Source organism: Lithobates pipiens, unplaced genomic scaffold (genome assembly GCF_037356315.1).
Source record: "Lithobates pipiens isolate NorthernLeopardFrog02 unplaced genomic scaffold, aLitPip1_a1.2 Scaffold_3, whole genome shotgun sequence".
NCBI lineage: Eukaryota > Metazoa > Chordata > Amphibia > Anura > Ranidae > Lithobates > Lithobates pipiens.
In genome coordinates this window covers 237,256,206-237,273,469 of record NW_027507790.1, presented here as the reverse complement: position 1 = coordinate 237,273,469, position 17,264 = coordinate 237,256,206, and the positions used below count along the sequence as shown (strand labels likewise).

Here is a 17,264-nt window from a genome sequence, read left to right as displayed (position 1 = left end):
GGGGAATGTCAAATTGGCCCTTGCAATGTGGCTGTGCCCGTACTGTAAGGGTTAATTGCTTACTTTGTTCTAGACCAGGGATCTCCAAACTACGGCCCTCCAACTGTTGCGGAACTACTCGTCCCATGAGGCAATGTAAAACTGACATTCACAGACATGACTTGGCATGATGGGAATTGTAGTTCCTGAACAACTGGAGGACCATAGTTTGGAGGAATAGAGGAACAATAAAAATGATCTTACCTGATCCTCCGCTAGACTTCTCCCCCATGCTTCAATGGTCAGAAACAAAACAAAAAAACACCTGAAAGGCACACTCACAGGTGTGCACCTAGCCCAAGACATGAAATGTAGATGCTTGTATTAACCACTATAGCTGAATGATGGCTACAGCACGGGCGGCTAGTTCTGGGAGGCTGCCCTATGACTTACTCCCGTTATCACACCTGCCGCATGCCTGCTGCGGGCGGCGTGCTTTGTGATGAGTGTCCGGAGGTCACTGATTGAGGTAAAGAGCCAATCAGCAGCTCTTTACTACGTACGTGATCAGCTGTGTCCAATCACAGCTGATCACGGATGTAAATAGAAGCTGGTTATCAGTGTCATAATATAAAATAAGATGATATAATTCATCCAATGTTCATCCAATAAATGGTGACAAAAATAATTATGTGCAGTAAAGTCCATAAATATAAATAGTCCAATTGCTCAAGATAGTGAAGATGAGGGACAAATAATAACGTGGTATTTTCTCAAATAAGTGAAACCGCTGACACCACACTACTGTTCTCACAGAACTCTCTCCTCATAGGCATAAGTCATATGCCTTGGATCATGATCCAATAGAAAACAATAAATTCCCCATCCAGGATCCCCTTTGTGCCTTTTTATATAGGAGGATTCCTCTCCACATATACAATATTCTGTTCCATCACTGTGCTGCTTCTTCTTTCACTGTCCCATCACAGGCTAGGGGTGGGTCAAGGATGACTCTTTAAGCTCGCTGAGGGGTGATGGCAAAAGATTGAAGAAACAGCCTTACTGTCTTGCTGAAGACTTCAGTCGTCCTTGACCCACCCCTAGCCTGTAATGGGACAGTGAAAGAAAAAGCAGCACAGTGATGGAACAGAACATCGTATATGTGGGGCGGAATCCTCCTATATAAAAAGACACAAAAGACACAAGTTGTTGTTATTTGTCCCTCATCTTCACTATCTTGAGCAATTGGACTACTTATATTTATGGGCTTTACTGCACATATTTAATTATTTTTGTCGCTATTTATTGGATGAACATTGGATGTATTATCATCTTATTTTATATTATTGTATTTTTGTCACTATTGATGATTCACTTTGTATATGGAATATTATAGGAAATGTGTAAATTGTAATTTTGTTTATTTGTGTAGTTGTGAACACTATTAGGTTTTGCTGCAATTCCACTTTGTTTTTATTTTACTTGCAAGTAGTAATGCAGAGGACCATTATACACATTGGTTATCAGTGCCGCCTCGTCAGCGCACATCAGTGAAGGAGAAAAAGTACCTCTGTGCAAAATTTTATAAAAACTATGAAAAAGCTTTTTTTCCCAAAATTTTCTGTCTTTTTTTCATTTACCAAAAACAAAACAAAAAAAAACACAGTGGTGATTAACCACTTGCTACCCGCCATATAGCAGAATGACGGCGGAAAAGTGGTTTCAATATCCTGACTGGGCGTCATATGATGTCTCTCTGACGGAGACTCTTCAGCCATGTTTCACGATGTAAATAGGGAGCCGTAGAGGAGAGCCGACTGGCTGCTCCCCTGACACGAGAGGTCTGTGCTGATTGTTTATCAGCGCAGCCCCCCCCCCCCCCCCTCGGATCCCGCTGAGAACCATCATAATGCTGCCCAGGACCACCAGGTATGTCCCCCCAGACCCCCAGGGAAATGCACATATGTGCCCAGGCAGCTGCCAATCAGTGACCACTGAGGATTCCTACCACTGTCAGTGCAACCAGGGATGCCCATCAGTGCCTCATATCAGTGCGACATATCAATGTCCATCAGTGCCGCCTATGAGTGCCACCCATAAGTACCCATCTTTTCATCCTTTGTGTTGCCTATCAGTGCCCACCTGTGCGGCCTATCAATGCCCATCAGTGCTGCATATCAGTGTACATCGTCGGTGCCCGTCAGTGGCCAGTCATTGGTGCCGCTTTGTCAGTGCCCATCAGTGAAAGAGAAAACGTACTTATTTACAAAATTTTATAACAGAAACAAAACCAAAACTTTTATTTTATTTTTTAAAAATTTTCGGTCTTTTTTTTTATTTTTTCAGCAAAAAATAAAAACCGCAGAGGTGATCAAATACCACCAAAAGAAAGCTCTATTTGTGGAAACAAAATGATAAATATTCTGTTTGGGTACAGTGTAGCACGACCGTGCAATTGTCATTCAAAGTGTGACCGCTCTGAAAGCTCAAAATTGTCCTGGGCAGGAAGGTGTATGAGTGCCCATTATTGAAGTGGATTTAATACCACCAAAAGAAAGCTCTGTGAAAAAAATGCTGAAAATGTCATTTGAGTACAGTGTAGCATGACCGCGCAATTGTCATTCAAAGTGTGACGGCGCTGAAAGCTGAAAATTTGGCCTGGGCAGGAAGGGGTGTGAAAGTGCCCTGTAAGCAAGTGGTTAAAATACAGCTAATGGTTTATGAATAAATTCAGACCCGCTTTATTTCTGTTGATTATACTTCCCTGGAGTTTTTTTTTCTTTTCAATAATTTGTATTATTTTTTCAATAAAAAGGAAGTATACAAAACGTAGTGGGGTTGACACGTGAATACAATCGTCTCCCTTGCACAGAAAAAAAGGTAAAAAGGGAATACATTATATAAAGAGGGAATAAGAGCAAGTGTGAATCAAATTTCCCAACTTTGGTTATGTGAAATACCATTAATCAGCCGGTGTATCTTCAATATTAGAATCCATGCGTTCCAGGAGGCTTTTTTTTTCATATAAATAAATGACATTTTTTAAATATCCAATATTTTGATTTCTATTTTCAGTACGCGGTTTTGGCAATCATGGGAGCTTTTGTACTTTTAAAACGCGAATCTTAACCTTTGAAGTCGGCGTTCACAAGATGAAGAAAGGAATCACTGTATTTAATATATTCCATGGATTTTTATTTCTGTAACAGAATAACTGCAATCGTGCCATCCATCACTGACCTGTACAGTAAATGTCAGAAGTCATTCCTTCTGCTATTTATTTTACTGTTGGGGGGTTTTTCGTTTGTACATCGAATCATGTCAGATTTTATGGCAAAGTGCTTTTCTAATAATGTGAGCCAATAAAATGCTGAAACACGAGCGCTTGGTGATTATTATTACATTGTCATGTCTGTGGAAGCATTTACCGAGGGTATGCTAACAGTGCAATTCGTTTTTCACTGGAGGATGTGCTCTTAAAGGAGGCGGGGAATCAAAAAACAGCCGTTGTCAGAAGATAGCTTTGTGTTGTTTACATACACTTACATTGTGTTGTCACTCGCTCCGACGATCGGCGGGTCCTGGACATAAACCATGAGCCGAACCCCGTGGTTTGGGGAGGTGTGGGTTGTGAAATAGGAGTGTAATAAGAAACATGCTCTGAAAGAATAAAGTGATTGTAAAGGCCGAAAGTTTTTTTTATCTTAATTCATTTTATGCATTAAGATAAAAAAAAAAACCCTTTCTTTTCTTACATCAGGGGACACAGAGCTGTAGTACTTACTAAGCGGGTTATATCGGTGTATCAGGTGCTGGACACTGGCACGCTCCTTAAGGCGTGAACTTCCCCATATAACCCCTCCCACTACTGGGAGTCCTCAGTTTTTTCGCCAGTGTCTAAGGTGTTGGGCACGTGTAAGGATGTGTGTACTGAGCGCCACGGGCAGTAATCCTTTGATGAGAGCTAGCCATCCTGACCGGATCCGTTCTGATGTCTCCATAATGGACTAAATGAACGATACCCGGGCCTCGTCATCCAAAGACGCAAGGTTTTGCTTGCGAATGCTTTTAAAGCTGGGCCCTGGGATCCAGCACTTTTTGGTAGTAAGGCCAATAAAAATTTACTGGCAGGGTCTTCTCACAGGTCTAGGATTGCGGTATTACCTGAGTGTACCCCTGTTCCTGAAGGTTTCCTTTCAAGGTCTCGGAGCCTACCGTGAAGGGCGAAGATTGTTTTTTTTTTTTATCTCTGTTAAAACCCTGCTGCGAGGAAAGGTAGGGGAGATTTTCTCAGGAATCTTTTCTTCCATGTATTGTGTTGTCATGTCATGTCTATGTGTCACCACTGGGGGGCTGTATTGAGCACTCACCATTGTGATGCTAGAAACAGCAGAAGCTCCACTCTCCTCTCTGTTCAAGCCAGCTCAGACCCTCAGGTATGAAGGGGGGTTCTGGTCACTTTCTGGGCCCCCAGATTGGGTTTTTTTTTATCCCTTGAATGCCAGCCAGCTGCCTCTTTTTTTTTCTTGGGGAAAAAAAAAAGATTTTTTGGCCAAGTGGCGGCCGCTCGTCAGGTTGGAGGAATTACCGCCGCTCGCCGTGATGCCGGCACTCACACACTTCCCTGTTGAAAGAGGAAGGGGGGATGTTTTGACACGGGGGCGTGGCTAAACAGCGCCAGACGCCGGCCACATGTGGTGGAAGTAATTTAAGCTACACAGGAAGAGCTGCAGTCTGGCGGTGGAGGGACAGAGCAGGTGGTTGCTGGTCAGGTTTGGTGACACAGGCATCCCCCTTTTGTTGACAACATTGTACTGTATAGCTAGGACTAATATCAGCTTTGTACTGTACTATAGCCTAGCAAGTGTAACATTCTTTTGCTGGTAGTGCTTTATACTGTAAGCTATGAGTGGCAAGGGGGCCAAGAACTCCTCTAAGGGTTCTAAGGGGTCACAACAAACTAAGACCCTGTCTAAAAGAATGTCTTCCTCCTCTGAGAGTGTTGCGGCCAGTCAGATTGAGCCATCGGGGGAAGCTGTTATTGCAGCCGCTCAGGACGATTCAGCCCCTGAGTATGTTACACATGAAGTGTTGTCCTCTACCATCGCTGGTGTAGGGAAAAAGCTTGATGTGATTTCATCCCTTCAGAGCGGGGTTAAACACAGTAGATCCCCATCAAGTGCTCAAGATCCTCCTCTGGAGGTTCAGGATGCCGGGGATCAGGCAGATCTTCCTAGAGATATGGAAGATACTGGCTTATCCTCTTCCGAGAATCCTAACACGGAAGGAGTGTACGCTCTCACTAAGTTAGTTCATTCAACTTTTTTGCTACCTGCAGCGCAGGCTTCTGATGATCCCATCTCTAAGTTAGGATCATTAAAACCTCCTCTGGCTGGGGATGCCTTTCCTATCCATGCGTGGCTAAGAAAGCTTATGTATGCGGAGTGGGAGCATCCGGATAGACAGTTTATCCTCCTAAGAGATTTGCAAACTGTATCCTATGGAAGAGGATTTCTATAAGAAATGGGGGATTCCAGCTGTTGATGCTGCGATTACCTCTGTAAATAAGAACCTCACGTGTCCGGTTGATAATGCACTCCTGTTGAACGACTCAGCGGATAAGAAGCTGGAGCACCTTTCTAAGAACCAGATGGCTTTAGCAGGTTCAGTAGTGCAGCCGGTTCTGCCCGCAATGGGTGTATACCAGGTCATTAAGGAACAAATTGAGGAGATGCTTACATTTTTACCTGTTGAACAGGTTCAGCAGTACGCTGATTTAGCAGACGCACTGTGTTTCACAGTAGATGCTATGAGAGATGCCTCTACTCAGATTTCACGTCTGATGCTGGGACTAGTGCATTCTCGCAGAGTTCTTTGGCTTAAGAGTTGGTCAGCCGAAGCACTGTGTAAGAAGCTCCTAGCCAGTTTCCCTTTTCATGGTGAATGGCTATTCAGAGAAGATTTGGATAAATACTTACAAAAAATTTCCAATGTGAAAAGTTCTCTGTTGCCAGTAAAGAAGAAATTTAGACATTTCTCATTTAAGCGGGCCTCTTCTCCTGTATCAGGGACATCAGCCTATAGGCTGTCTTGACGGCCTCATCCGTCAGGTTCAAGGGGGAAACCCCAGGGACAGCACCAAGGTCAGAAAAGATCTTGGGGAAAGAAGCCCACCAAGCAGAGTCCCCTGTGTTTAAAATTTGTGTCAGCCTGTGGAATGGCGGCAAACTACGTTGATTAAGATTCTCCCTAGGCGACACTTTAAATGCCTTTTACAGGTTACCAGTTTACAGTTACACAGGGGGTCTGGTGCTAAATTTATCATTCTCACTCTGACGTTCGGGACAATGCCTCACATGTGTGGGTGCGATTACCATTTACATATGCACGTGGGAGTAACGCACAGGGGGGACATGGGCACTTTTTTTTATAGCCTGTGGAATGGCGGCAAACTACGTTGATTAAGATTCTCCCTAGGCGACACTTTAAATGCCTTTTACAGGTTACCAGTTTACAGTTACACAGGGGGTCTGGTGCTAAATTTATCATTCTCACTCTGACGTTCGGGACAATGCCTCACATGTGTGGGTGCGATTACCATTTACATATGCACGTGGGAGTAACGCACAGGGGGGACATGGGCACTTTTTTTTAAATATTTATTTTATACAAAACTTTAAAAAAAATTTTTTTTTTTTTGGATTAACTTAACTTTTGCTTTCAAAAGGAATGAACAACATCCCATGTGACAGCATGGGCTGTAATAGGTCCTCTTTATGGAGAGATCTGGGGTCTTTTAGACCCCAAATCTCTCCTCTGGCCTCCAATGCAGCTGATTAGACACAGATCAGTCTGATTGGCCACTAAAGGCCAGGTAAACAAAGAAGCGGAAGTGACAACATACGAGTCGCAGAAAGAGAGGAACAATGTCAGTTCCACTCTGTTCTCTGTAGCCATCGCCACCGGTCCCATCGCTCCCAGGCTCAGCGATTGGATGGCAAAGCCTGGGAAAGGCAGAGAGAGCGGGGGTGGTACCCCCTTCCACCACCCACAGAAGTAATAGAGTGGCTAGTTCTGCTAGAAAGGGAATTGTTGGCTGAAAATATTCATATGGGCATGATGCCTGTAGGTGCAGGTATCATCCTGGTATAACCACTGCAACCCGAGAACATCCATGGACATCCTACAGGTGGCAAGAGGTAAACCATGTCTTTAGGTCAGGGATATGCAATTAGCGGACCTCCAGCTGTTGCAGAATTACAATTCCCATGAGGCATAGCAAGATTCTGACAGCCACAAGCATGACACCCAGAGGCATGATGGGACTTGTAGTTTTGCAGGAGGTCCGATAATTGCATATCCCTGCTTTAGGTGATCTTCTTCATGAGTTGACCAAGTTTGCTTTTCAACCTAGTTGAACTTCTTATTAAACAAGCAAAAATTTTATCAGGTGTTTTTGACTTGGAACCTGAGAACAAAATTAAATATTTTCCAGTCTGTTATTTATTTTGCTTTTAATATTAACTCATACTATTTTTCATGGAGAAATAGTTACAGTAGATCAGGTGCGGAGGATCCACATCCAGCTTTTTCATGCACTACAGCACTTGTGTCAAACACAAAGCCTGCCAGACCTTTTCATGTGTGCTAATGGCCAACAATAATGTGATATTCATTTAAAGTCATGATATTAATAAAAAAAGGTTGACTATAATACAATTTTATATATAAAAATATGTATATTTATTTACATAGTAGGTGAGGTCGAAAAAAGACACAAGTCTATCAAGTCCAACCTATGTGTGTGATTATATGTCAGTATTACATTGTATATCCCTGTATGTTGTGGTCATTCAGGTGCTTATCTAATAGTTTCTTGAAACTATCAATGTCCCTCACTGAGACCACCGCCGGTGGAAGGGAATTCCACATCCTTGCCGCTCTTAGTAGCTCACAGTAAAGAACCCTCAACGTAGTTTAAGGTTAAACCTCTTTTCTTCTCATTTTAATGAGTGGTTACAAGTCTTATTAAACTCCCTTCCGCAAAAAAGTTTTATCCCTATTGTGGGGTCACCAGTACGGTATTTGTATATTGAAATCATATCCCCTCTCAAGCATCTCTTCTGCAGAGAGAATAAGTTCAGTGCTTGCAACCTTTCCTCATAACGAATCTCCTCCAGACCCTTTATAGGCTTTGTTGCCCTTCTTTGGACTCTTTCCATTTCCAGTACATCCTTCCTGGGGACTGGTGCCCAGAACTGGATAGCATATTCCAGGTGCGGCCAGACCAGAGTCTTGTAGAGCGGGAGCCTTATCTTTCTATCTCTGGAATAAATCCTCTTTTTTTTAATGCATGCCAATATTCTGTTTGCTTTGTTAGCAGCAGCTTGGCATTGCATGCCATTGTTGAGCCCATCATCTACTAGGACCCCCAGGTCCTTTTCCATCCTAGTTCCCCCCAGAGGTTCTCCCCCCAGTGTATAGATTGCATTCATATTTTTGCCAACCAAATGCATTATTTTAAATTTTTCTACATTAAACTTCATATGTCATGTAGTTGCCCACCCCATTTATCTGTTCAGATCTTCTTGCAAGATTTCCACATCCTGCGGAAAAGTTATTGCCCTGCTTAGCTTAGTATCGTCCGCAAATACAGAGATTGAACTGTTTACCCCATCCTCCAGGTCGTTTATGAACAAATTAAACAGGATTGGTCCCAGCACAGAACCCTGGGGGACCCCACTACCCACCCCTCACCATTCCAAGTTTAAAACTGTAATTTTCGACCAAGTGCATCCTAAATCTTCAAGGGGAAAGTTTTGAACTTTGTATGAGGCAAGTGGCCGACAAGTAAAAAAAGAGTACAGACATGTTTATTGTCACAAAGCCCCAAACCTTCCCCTTTAATTCTCTGATATAGGGATGGAGGCATGTCTTCATTTACAGTCCCACTAACCTTTCCTTTATACATCGTGAATCTTCGTTTTCGGCACCAAAATTTCCATTCGGTGCACCTCTAATGAGAACTACTGGGCTAGTTCACTCTGATAATACCAAGAGCAGTTATCAAAGTGGTGTGGCTGAGAAGTGCTGCTCCATTAACTTTTTAAAGATTTTAGTACCTTTAGTGGTTGAAGAAGGCCCCCCAGGCAAAACGCAGAATTCTGTAATAAATCCCAAAATAACCAGTATCCGCTCTCTGTTTTTAGAGCCACTGGTTGGAAGTAAAAATTGCTTTTCTTGAAGATTTCAGCCAGTAGCAGGAAGCAATGCAATTTCTTTTGTTCTGTGGATTCCGACCGTATTGTTACCCTTATTGACCTAAAAACTTGAATCCTCCTGGTTTACCTCCTAAGGTATTTGGCTCCTGTTCTTATGCAGGGGTGTCTGGATTTTTTTGGGATGTTTCCTGGATTGGATATTGACCTAGAATTGATAGCTCTTCTTGTGCTTTTTACTTTGTATCTGTTCTACTCTATGCATTTCGTGTCCTCTAAAGAACTGCTTACACAACCAGCATGTTTTAATAATTTACCAGTAAACAACTGAAGGCCTCCATCTGTTTAAAAAAAAAAAAAAAAAGAACGTTTCACTCCCTTGACGTGTGTCCTCATACAGCGTTCTCCAGTCTTGTACGGATGAATGAGACAAGTGGGTTTTTTTTTTTAAGTGTATGGCCAACCCAAATATTTTTTCTTAGTTTTGGATAGAATGAGGAAAGATTAGAATCTCTCAGGTTTCTTCTGCAATCTGAGGCTCCACTATTGAGATTTTCTGCCCAGATGACAATATTTTACCAGGCAGGAAGTGGTAGGAACTCTTCATTAGCAACAGACAAATAAAAGTACTTTCTTTTGTTAAAGTGGTGTTGCCACCAAAAAATAAAAAAATGTTTAAAATTCTTAAAAAAAATAAAAAATTAAAAAAAATAATTGGAAACAAATTTTTTTTTTACTCATCTCTAAATACCTGTTGCTAGGGGGTCCCTCGTAGTCTGCCTTCTTCCTTGCCCGAGCTGGTGACATCACTTCCCCTCGCGCCGCACAGTCATCTGGGACCTGCGCTGTGGGTGCCCGGCTGTGAAGCCACAGCTGGGTGCCCACAGTACGAATGACGGTGCCGTGAGCGGAGCGGGAAACGAGGGGGGGGGGCTCTTCGCCCGCATCGCTGGACCCTGGGACAGGTAAGTGTCCGATTATTAAAAGTCAGCAGCTGCAGTATTTGTAGCTGCTGACTTTTATTTTATTTTTTTAGGGGGTACCCCACTTTAAGTTTGTCCAGATTCTTTTCACCAACAATTGTTTAAAGTGATTGTAAAGTCTTTTTTTTTTTTTTTTGTAATTCTTTATTTTCAGAAAAAAGTGCATAACAATTGGCATAATCAACATAGATACATACTGGTTGATGCATGTGTTAGGTTAGAGAATCAGGTAAGATTACAGCATTGAATCAGCAATTCAGATTTATCAACCTTGCACCCTGGGTAAGGCACAAGAGGGGAAAACCCCATCATAGCAGTGCTGCGGTGTGTTGGGGGGGCCTCAGAGGCGTCCCAAGCACCACTTACCCGACCTGAGTCTGATAATGGCGCGTACCAAGTTATGCAATGTAACAACATGGTAAACATTTTCTATTTATTAGGGAGGTAAGGCAACTCGGTTATCCAGTGTGCCCAGACATGAGACATACAGTGCCTTGCGAAAGTATTCGGCCCCCTTGAACTTTTCAACCTTTTGCCACATTTCAGGCTTCAAACATAAAGATATAAAATTTTAATTTTTTGTGAAGAATCACCAACAAGTGGGACACAATTGTGAAGTGGAACAAAATCTATTGGATAATTTAAACTTTTTTAGCAAATAAAAAACTGAAAAGTGGTGCGTGCAAAATTATTCGGCCCCTTTACTTTTAGTGCAGCAAACTCACTCCAGAAGTTCAGCGAGGATCTCTGAATGATCCAATGTTGTCCTAAATGACTGATGGTGATAAATAGAATCCACCTGTGTGTAATCAAGTCGCTGTATAAATGCACCTGCTCTGTGATAGTCTCAGGGTTCTGTTGAAAGCGCAGAGAGCATCATGAAGACCAAGGAACACACCAGGCAGGTCCGTAATACTGTTGTGGAGAAGTTTAAAGCTGGATTTGGATACAAAAAGATTTCCCAAGCTTTAAACATCCCAAGGAGCACTGTGCAAGCGATCATTTTGAAATGGAAGGAGTATCAGACCACTGCAAATCTACCAAGACCTGGCCGTCCCTCTAAACTTTCAGCTCAGACAAGGAGAAGACTGATCAGAGATGCAGCCAAGAGGCCCATGATCACTCTGGATGAACTGCAGAGAACTACAGCTGAGGTGGGAGAGTCTGTCCATAGGACAACAATCAGTCGTACACTGCACAAATCTGGCCTTTATGGAAGAGTGGCAAGAAGAAAGCCATTTCTCAAAGATATCCATAAAAAGTCTTGTCTAAAGTTTGCCACAAGCCACCTGGGAGACACACCAAACATGTGGAAGAAGGTGCTCTGGTCAGATGAAACCAAAATCAAACTTTTTGCCCACAATGCAAAAGGATATGTTTGGCGTAAAAGTAACACAGCTCATCACCCTCAACACACCATCCCCACTGTCAAACATGGTGGTGGCAGCATCATAGTTTGGGCCTGTTTTTCTTCAGCAGGGACAGGGAAGATAGTTAAAATTGAGGGGAAGATGGATGCAGCCAAATACAGGACCATTCTGGATGAAAACCTGTTGGAGTCTGCAAAAGACCCGAAACTGGGACGGAGATTTATCTTCCAACAAGACAATGATCCCAAACATACAGCAAAATCTACAAAGGAATGGTTCACAAATAAACGTATCCAGGTGTTAGAATGGCCAAGTCAAAGTCCAGACCCGAATCCAATCGAGAATCTGTGGAAAGAGCTGAAAACTGCTGTTCACAAACACTCTCCCTCCAACCTCACTGAGCTCGAGCTGTTTTGCAAGAAAGAATGGGCAAGAATTTCAGTCTCTCGATGTTCAAAACTGATAGAGACATACCCCAAGCGACTTGCAGCTGTAATCGCAGCAAAAGGTGGCTCTACAAAGTATTAACGCAAGGGGGCTGAATAATTTTGCACGCACCACTTTTCATTTTTTTATTAGTTAAAAAAAGTTTCAAAAATCCAATAGATTTCGTTCCACTTCACAATTGTGTCCCACTTGTTGGTGATTCTTCACAAAAAATAAAAATTTTATATCTTTATGTTTGAAGCCTGAAATGTGGCAAAAGGTTGAAAAGTTCAAGGGGGCCGAATACTTTTGCAAGGCACTGTATGAAAACATATTTGCATCTAGGATGTTCAAGTTATCCGGCTGAATAATCATGGGTGGGTACAAGCTGCTGAGACGGAAGTGTACCAGGGAGGGGAAGAAGGGGATTTGTTTGTTATTTTTAAACATGTTATACTTACCTGCTCTGTGCAGTGGTTGTGCACAGAGCAGCCCAGATCCTCCTCTTCTCGGGTGCCTCCTAGGTGCTTCTGGCCCCTCCCTCCTGCCTCCTCAGCAAGCAGATTGCCATTGGGGCACCTAAAACCAAGCTGCTGCTCTGTGTCCATTCAGACACGGAGCCATAGCTCGGCCCTGCACCCTCTCTCTCTCCTTATTGGCTCACTGACTTTGCAGCAGTGGGCGCCAATGGCACCCTGTCTCAGCCAATCAGGAGGGAGAGTCCCAGGCAGTCGAGGTTCTCATGGAACATCACCGGATCAAGATAGGGCTCAGATAAGTATTGGGGGGGGGGGCGGGGCGGCTAAGGAGACCTACTGCACCATGAAGGTTTTTTATCTTAATGCATCAAATGCATTAAGATAGAAAACCTTTTGCCTTTAAAACCATTGTAGCCACCCTGGCGGTATGATTATGTCAGATTTTTGCTTCTCAAAGTGGTACAATTGTTTTGCATAGAAATTTTGCATTCTATATTGTAGGCCTGTAATTCTTAGCAATAACTCACTTAAATCTGTCCAAACAAGAGTCTAGTAGACTCTTAATCATAAATTATAATATAAATAATATAATAAAATGAATTTCCCCATGATTCACTATCACTCAATTCTGCAATTGATTTAAATTTATTATCGCTGTTTTCCAGCTGGTCTAAAACCACTTTTGACGTAAAGGGACACTTTTTGGTTGCCATGGACATTCTCAAGTTTCCAGGCAGAAAGAACAATATATATAATATAAAACTACATGCAGGGCATTGGACAAAGCATTGGGGACAAAAGGGATGTGATGAATTTTCTATTTCTTGAATTTGCTGCCGGGCTCCGCCCCGTGAGACGCAACGCTCTCGGGGAATGCAGCCCGGCACACAAATGCATCGGGTGGAGGACACAGTGGGGGGACAAGGTAAGTAACCTGCACCAGGATTCTGCAATGCAATCCCGAGTGTGGCTCGGGGTTACCGCTAATAGTACTGAAATTTAGCCACACTCGGGAAAACCGCCAGGGAGGTTAATGTCTTCCATGACACCATCAAGAGGTGATTCTCATCAGCTTTGAGAAATGGGGCTGATTTATTTACTCTTACCTTTGGACGAGAGTTTCTAAAAGATCTGTAGTTCTGCTCAGCTAGACTTGCGATTCAAGCACTCTTGCCAGACAGCACATCCAGGTCTTCAACCTCCACTGTAGCAGCACATTTAAAGCATATGTCACCCCAACATGTCATATTCCTGATATGTGCCTGCTGTACTACAGTGGTGTGAAAAAGTGTTTGCCCCTTCCTCATTTCCTGTTCCTTTGCATGTTTGTCACACTTAAGTGTTTCGGAACATCAAACCAATTTAAACAATAGTCAAGGACAACACAAGTAAACACAAAATGCAATTTGTAAATGAAGGTGTTTATTATTAAAGGTGAAAAAAAATCCAAACCATCATGGCCCTGTGTGAAAAAGTGATTGCCCCCTAAACCTAATAACTGGTTGGGCCACCCTTAGCAGCAACAACTGCAACCAAGCGTTTGCGATAACGTGCAATGAGGCTTTTACAGCGTCCTGGAGGAATTTTGGCCCACTCATCTTTGCAGAATTGTCCTAATTCAGTTACACTACAGGGTTTTCGAGCATGAACGGCCTTTTTAAGGTCATACCACAACATCTCAATAGGATTCAGGTCAGGACTTTGGCTAGGCCACTCCAAAGTCTTCATTTTGTTTTTCTTCAGCCATTCGGTGGTGGACTTGCTGGTGTGTTTAGGATCATTGTCCTGCTGCAGTACCCAAGTTCGTTTCAGCTTGAGTACACGAACAGATGGTCGGACATTCTCCTTCAGGATCTCTTGGTAGACAGCAGAATTCATAGTTCCTTTTATCACGGCAAGTCTTCCAGGTCCTGAAGCAGCAAAACAGCCCCAGACCATCACACTACCACCACCATATTTTACTGTTGGTATAATGTTCTTTTTATGAAATGCAGTGTTCCTTCTACGCCAGATATACTTGGACACACACCTTCCAAAGAGTTCCACTTTTGTCTCATCTGTCCACAGAATGTTGTCCCAAAAGTCTTGGGGATCATCAAGATGTGTTGTGGAGAAATTGAGACGAGCTTTGATGTTCTTTTTGCTCAGCAGTGGTTTTCTCCTTGGAACTCTGCCATGCAGGCCATTTTTGCCCAGTCTTTTCCTGATGGTGGAGGCATGAACGCTGACCTTAACTGAGGCAAGTGAGGCCTGCAGTTCCTTGGACGTTGTTGTGGGTTTTGTGACCTCTTGGATGAGTCGTCGCTGCGCTCTTGGGGTAATTTTGGGCGGCCGGTCACTCCTGGGAAGGTTCACCACTGTTCCATGTCTTCGCCATTTGTGGATAATGGCTCTCACTGTGGTTCGCTGGATTCCCAAAGCTTTGGAAATGGCTTTATAACCCTTTCCAGACTGATAGATTTCAATTACTTTCTTTCTCAATTGTTCCTGAATTTCTTTGGGTCTCGGCATGATGTGTAGCTTTTAAGGATCTTCTGGTGGACCTTACTGTGTCAAGCAGCTCCTATTTAAGTGATGCCTTGATTGTGAACAGGTGTGGCAATAATCAGGCCTGGGTGTGGCTAGAGAAATTGAACTCAGGTGTGGACAACCACAGTTATAGTATGTTTTAACAAGGGGGGCAATCACTTTTTCACACAGGGCCATGATGGTTTGGATTTTTTTTCACCTTTAATAATAAACACCTTCATTTACAAATTGCATTTTGTTTACTTGTGTTGTCCTTGACTATTGTTTAAATTGGTTTGATGTTCCAAAACACTTAAGTGTGACAAACATGCAAAGGAACAGGAAATGAGGAAGGGGGCAAACACTTTTTCACACCACTGTATGTACTTATATGAAAAAGTATCCAGTTCTTTGTATTGCTTCCCTTGTGTGAAGTATCTAGTGTTCCTACTGTTAAGGAATCTAATGTACATAATGATAATCAGAAAATGTCTATTTGCTTATGTGTATACATGTTCCCATGCTCCTTACTTATTATGTAGTATACAGATTGACTCCGGAGGTAAGATGGCGTCTACCCCCTACATCCCCCGCGTTAGAAGAATTCATTTGAGATAAGAAAACCAGCTTCAACCAAACTTCAAGCATCGAGTTTCTTCATTTCTCTTGTATTGTAACCAATGAGATGTACCAATTAGACTGACATAGTAATGACGTATATTTCTGTATAAAATATTAACACCGCCCACCAATAAATCAGATTATTAGAAGTAGCCGAGCTGAACGTGTCTCAGAGAGTGTTTACTTCTAATGTGCATGCACATTTATACTTTTTAATTAGAAATAGTAGCAGATAACCAAGAACTAGTTTGTAGTTCTTATCCATCTCACTACCAGTTCCTCTGCTTTCCTATTAAATACTGACCACACTGGGCATGCAAGCACAGCATGGTCAGTTTTCTGGGTGTGCTGAGAACTCGGCCTGCTCTCCTCCAATTTTCAGACTTGTGCCATTTTCATCCGATCTCCCCATAGAGGAGAGCGGGGCTTTCACACACAGCACAGTGAGCGGGGATGGACCTATCATGCGCCTGCTCAGCGAGGATCAGCAGATCGCTTCCTCGCTCAGCAAAACGGAGTCTGCCGGGTGGAAAGACCATGTGAAATCACCCTTGGCTTTTTGTTTCTCTTTTCACCTGGTGATCTGGCCAGTGACACACCTATTAGAGTGCCTACAGTCTGGATGAAGGAGTACAGGGACACCTTTTGAACAACAGCATTGGCAGTCTGGGGGGAGGGGGGGTGTTAGTGTATCTAAATCTGCTAGTCCATCTAACAAATTGATCACCAGGGGAAAATAAGGTAAAGAAAGTTTAACCACTTGAGACCCGCGCTATAGCCGAATGACGACTACAGCGCAGATCTCCTTTGCCGGGACTACATCTATTTGCGGCGTCCCGTGCACGAGCGGCCTGCGCGCCCCCTGAGGGGCGCGCGCAGCACGCTCTCTGATCGGCGAGTCTATGAGACTCGCCTGATCACTGATCTGAGCAAGGGGTCGATCCCGACCCCTAAAACGTGGTCAGCTGTCAGCCAATGACAGCGGATCATGTGATACAACGGAGCCGGTAATCGGCTATTATTCCTCCTCGCGCTGACAGCGCAAGGAGAAAAAAAAAAGCCGATCACCGGCGGCCGTGATCGGGACATCAGTCCCGATCACGGCCAGCCCTGCCAGTGCCCCCCTGCCAGTGCCCACCTGCCCCCTGCCAGTGCCACATCAATAAAAAATGTGTCCCCCCCTGTCAGTGCCACCCAGCAGTGCCCATAGTGCCACCCAGCAGTGCCCACAATCTGCCTCAATAAAGGTGCTGCACCCCAGTGCCACATATCGGTGCCCATCAGTGTCATCTACCAGTGCCCAGCAGTGCCGCCCATCAGTGCCCATCAGTCCCATCTATCAGTGGTACCTATCAGTGCCCCTTAGTGCCACCCATCCATGCCACCCATCTGTGCCACCCATCCGTGCCATCTTATCTGTGCCCATCTTTGCCCATCAGTGCTGCCTTATCTGTGCCCATCGGTGCCGCCTTATCTGTGCCTATTAGTGCCGCCTTAACTATGCCTATCAGTGCCCACCAATGCAGCCTATCAGTGCCGCCTCATCAGCGCACTTCAATGAAGGATAAAAATGACCTGTTTGCAAAATTTTATAACAAACTATTAAACATGATTTTTTTTTTTGCATCTTTTTTTGCTTGTTTAGCAAAAAATAAAACTCCGAGCTGTAATTAAATACCA

At 43.5% G+C, this 17,264-nt stretch overlaps 1 protein-coding gene and 1 long non-coding RNA gene across 2 annotated transcripts in view; both read left to right on the top strand.

Annotated features, from left to right (window-relative positions):
- The window catches only part of SEC11C (SEC11 homolog C, signal peptidase complex subunit), a 75,347-nt gene extending 71,987 nt beyond the window's left edge, over window positions 1-3,360 (top strand). Inside the window, exon 6 of the mRNA XM_077462913.1 lies at window positions 3,055-3,360. Within this exon, the coding sequence (XP_077319039.1) occupies window positions 3,055-3,108 (54 nt within the window). The 3' untranslated portion in view covers window positions 3,109-3,360. The remainder of the gene's footprint in view (window positions 1-3,054) is intronic.
- Window positions 3,361-6,440: 3,080 nt separating this feature from the next.
- LOC143941030 (uncharacterized) lies at window positions 6,441-15,747 on the top strand. The gene is made up of 2 exons (XR_013263969.1): window positions 6,441-10,409; window positions 15,506-15,747. It is a non-coding gene; the product is annotated as an uncharacterized LOC143941030 (long non-coding RNA).
- Window positions 15,748-17,264: the final 1,517 nt, after the last annotated feature.